This window comes from Cibotium barometz, chromosome 17 (assembly GCF_041138505.1).
Source record: "Cibotium barometz isolate CiBa-2024 chromosome 17, ASM4113850v1, whole genome shotgun sequence".
Lineage (NCBI taxonomy): Eukaryota > Viridiplantae > Streptophyta > Polypodiopsida > Cyatheales > Cibotiaceae > Cibotium > Cibotium barometz.
In genome coordinates, this window is record NC_141062.1 from 44,412,996 (window position 1) to 44,417,380 (window position 4,385).

General features: G+C 42.8%; 1 protein-coding gene across 2 annotated transcripts; it reads right to left on the reverse strand.

Annotated features, from left to right (window-relative positions):
* Positions 1 to 434: 434 nt before the first annotated feature.
* LOC147630048 (heptahelical transmembrane protein 4-like) lies at positions 435 to 3,377 on the reverse strand. 2 transcript variants are annotated; one of them, XM_086811659.1, is made up of 5 exons: positions 3,143 to 3,376; positions 2,570 to 2,769; positions 2,058 to 2,382; positions 1,645 to 1,942; positions 435 to 1,360 (listed from the first exon to the last, which is right to left on the reverse strand). In XM_086811659.1, the coding sequence occupies exons 3-5, from the start codon at positions 2,333 to 2,335 to the stop codon at positions 698 to 700; spliced, it is 1,239 nt and encodes a 412-aa protein (XP_086667785.1). In that variant the 5' UTR covers positions 2,336 to 2,382; positions 2,570 to 2,769; positions 3,143 to 3,376; the 3' UTR covers positions 435 to 697. The 2 variants fall into 2 exon arrangements, with proteins under 2 accessions (XP_086667785.1, XP_086667786.1); XM_086811660.1 differs by lacking the exon at positions 2,570 to 2,769 and having other exon boundaries at positions 3,143 to 3,377.
* Positions 3,378 to 4,385: the final 1,008 nt, after the last annotated feature.

The window sequence follows — 4,385 nt, forward strand, 5'->3', positions numbered from 1 at the left end:
ACAAATGGTCAATATCTGAGAATAGAGCAGAGCTAACATGTGCAATTAGCCGTGTGGATTGATCATGCCCGAAGACCATAAATTGTGTAGCCATAACATTATGGAGTCAAATATTCATACGTTTGCACAAGCGTCGCGGTAGAACTTTCTCAAAATACGTAAATGTAGTCACATATACGCAAAGGACTACATATATAAATGGGAAATTAAAATTGCATTGCACACTATACTCGCAGGACTATAACTTACCGCACACTAGCTGGTTTGATGGTGGGATACTGGTTGGGAAAAACATTCCAAACTTTTGCAAAAATGAAAATTTGAAATATGTCAAAGTTTGTATATAGCACATCCTTCATTTGTAATTCTGTGCATGGACTAAAAAGGGATTATGTAAAGAAGTAAAAATTTTACCCCAGGTAAAATAAAAACATAGCTAAATTTACTTCTTGTGCTTGATTCATTAACTTTAAAAATAAACGTGGCTTCTTCCATATTCGATGCACACATTCATTCATTCATGTGGGGGGCTCTTACTGAAAAGAAAAGAAAGGAACCCAAACTATTGGTGCACTGATGCTGTATCAACAGGATGGATTTTACAATGAGCACCTTTGAACATGGGTTGCTCCCAAATGCCTAAGACAAATAATGTAAGCTAGGTATGAACCATAAGCTCACAACACTATTAATAATATTAATGAGAAGAGCAGCCCTTCACATCGCGCCATTTCAGATACAGTAAACCAGCATGATAATGAGTATAGGCACCTGCAACAACTAGGACATGGAATAACTGGTGACTATGACCAGCGATGTCAAATCTACCTGGCTTCCACCTTTCAGGAATCCTAGTTGCATACACCAATGCTCCAAAACCATAGAATAGTCCCATTGCAATCTCATAGGCTGTCGTGTACAAAGCCTCAGGTTCACGGTGATGGAGTATCAGTTTGTGAATTATAGGAGCAATCCCTGAAAGTCCCATTCCAAAGAACAATGCAGCTCGAACCTTCCTGTACTTTGGACTTTGAAATACAGGAAGTAATGACACAAGCACTGTCACAACTCCAACCACGGTGATAAATGTCAAGTACATGTTTCTAAGCAAAGGACTGCACATAAATGAATAGTAGACAGGGGGGTAAAAGGAGGCCGCAATCAATGCAGCAATGCCAGCATAATCAACGCGTAGCATAATATAGGCAACACGCTCAGAATGGCACGACAAGAGATGGCAGGTACTGCTGGCCAGAAGACAGAACATGGCACCCCCCAGAAAAATGAAGAAAGGCCACCGAGTGATTGGCTTCTGCAGAAAAGGTGCGATCAAAGTGGCAACATCATCCTTCACGCTCGCCTGCAATCATCCAAATCATACACAAGTAAGATATTACTTCTGGACCCTCGTCAGGCTGGTCACAGAAATTGCCCACTTGCAGTTGGGATGGGGGGGGAGATGGACAGGCAACTTAGATAGGCATGCATGATTGCCCGTCAAACCTTGACAGTGGCGTGGATGGGCTACCAGTAATGAAACGTCTGTGTAACCAACCTAAACATAACAATCCTCTATGACACAGCAAATGCCATCCTCTGGCACTTCTCTCAAAACAAATAAACCATAAGTAAAGCAGCACTTACCAAAACACATTGATTTGTCCGATTGACTGAGAGTAGGGCTTCGGGCAAGCAATTCGTCAGCATCTCTGGTATGTGTAGATTCAAACCCTCTGGAAAGGCATTGGCCAGCACTTCTGGTACATGCAGATGAGGCAAAGCTGCAGATAACGCAGTTAACACTTCTTTGGGGATCTTCTGTAAATCAGACATGTTGGGAAGTGAAAGCAAGCTTGGCAAGCCCTCCATGTTCACCACGGCAGGCAGCATCATGACCGTGTAAATTGTCAAGCCAAGAAAAATCATGAAGCCAATGAGATGCCTGCCAACAGAGGAGAAGGCTTAAAACCAGGTAAAAAATTATAAAAAGATAATCCAGACACACACCTTTGTAAGGCCAAAGGCAAACAAGAATGAGAAAAAAGTGAGAACATTACGTCCATATGTTGAGAGTCTCATTGTGAATGGTGAAGATGCTCAAAAGAGTCTGCCTGAGTGGCCAATCTGCTCGGTAATGTGCCCATATGTATTCATTGTCCCGCAGATAATTGGGGAGAGCATGGAATTCCACCAAATGATACTTCTGCTTCACCTTCTGCCACAATTTTCTGGGGCTACGAGGAGATGTATGATCATCATCTGTATGCAAGACAGGTGAATCCACCGGGAGCTCGTCATCCATTGGAGCATTCCCCATGAGTAGCACTTCTGGCATTGGATTCACTTGTTGCTTATCAAAATATGATCATGTAAACCTTGTACCTGCAACAAGACATAATTCCCCCATGAGCATACACAACAGAAACACTGAGTCCATCAATGAATCCAGAAAGCTTGGGATTCGACATCCTACTAACACAATAAGGAAATGACAAGGCTGGGGTTCTTTCTATTGGGCCCCCCCTGATTTACAGAAAAAATACAGTAAGCATAGGATGAGACATCTCACTAGCTCAGCAAAGATACAGCAAGCCATCCCTCGCCTTGGCCTGATTGGAACGCCAATGGAATTTTCTAAGGTCACAACCCCACCAAATCTCCATCCATGTCAAAGTAATGCGAAACCCCAGGCTAAACAGGAAAAATGCCAAGAAAGTCCTAGCTTCTTTAATCTTTGGCAAAACCCTGTCCAAATGGGCTTGTACATCCCTGGAAGATCGCATAAAAAGAACGCAAAAAGCTTCAAAGAACCGGGTAATGTCTCAATGCAAAAACTCTGGTTCCACAGGTTTTTAAAAACCCTAGAATTATGCTCATAGATCCTGATTCGGATGATTATATGCATGTCCCAAAAGGTATTGAAAGACGATAATAAGGTCATAGAAATCCTAACTATCTCTGCGAAACCCTAATCGCCATTGATTAACCAAAACAAAAGCACCAAAAAACTCCTGCTAGGCCAATCAAAAAAGAATACAATATGTATCCACGAATCGGGCCCCTAATCCGATTGCGAAACCTTATTTGCCTTGCAATCAGATCACTGAAACCGAGGTATCACTTAAGGACTATCATGGCTTACCTCTTTATCCAATCGGTTATGGCGATGCCTTCTCTGAATTTTCAGGTATAGCCGTTTGTGAGTTGTTGATGAAGAAGCTAGCAAGGTCCAGGCTATGGCGTTTGGGAGGTAGGTTGCAAGGTCCTGGCTAAGGCGTTTTGTTCAACACAGAGAAATTTGGCTGCTCCTGCTGCTATGGCATTTTAGAGCAGAGGAGGTGATACACTCGAAGAAGGCAGGGCGGTGAAGCTGATGAGGATTTTTGAAATTTCTATAATTATTGAAACAGTCTCGTTGATTTTTTCGCAGCTACACGTGTCTACACTTGAGGTAGATAATTGTAGCCCCAAGCCTATGGACACATGATCCATGCCAAGATAGCTAAGGTTTGTGTCCCACGTTGATTAGGAAGACTTGTATTAGTGAAGTATAAATTGGTTGAGAGTGATGAAGTCCCATGCTCTTTTTTTCACGCTCTCTCGAGAGTAATGGAGACAAAAGAAAACCAATCCAGTTCACTGGAGTAATGGATCAATATCTCAAAAACCTTTCGGGTTGTATATCGCTCATCTTCCTAGCCTTGCCTAAAGGACATGAACACTGATGTCGCCGAGGGGACCGAGGAGGACCTCTTGGATTATGACGACGACGACTATGACTGTACTTCGGCGTACTTGCTGGACTCGACAGTTCCAAAAATAGTTGCATAAGTTTAAGATTCATGCATGGAGCATCCCACCAACCAACCAAAACTCGTGTTGATTCATAAGCCACATAGATCGACATGGGCATAGCTCTTACTTGGCTTGTACTCATACTAGTGGCGTACGCACACACACGTGTGTGTGGACGTGCACACACTAGAAGTTGATGGTTGTAGCCCAAGCCATTGGACAAATGATCCATCCTACAATGCAAGGAATAAACAAATGGGACTATATCTCAATTAGAAGCCTAATTAAAATAGCAACATTAAAACACGAGAGAGAGAGAGAGAGAGAGAGAGAGAGAGAGAGAGAGAGAGAGAGAAGAAGAAGAAGAAGAAGCTCTTTTAACGTCGTAGGAACAATCCCAAGAGAGAGAGAGAGAGAGAGAGAGAGAGAGAGAGAGAGAGAGAGAGAAGAAGAAGAAGAAGAAGCTCTTTTAACGTCGTAGGAACAATCCCAAGAGACCAAATATGATCGAGAGAGAGAGAGAGAGAGAGAGAGAGAGAGAGAGAGAGAGAGAGTGTGTGTGTGTGTGTGTGTGTTTGTGTGTACGCGTG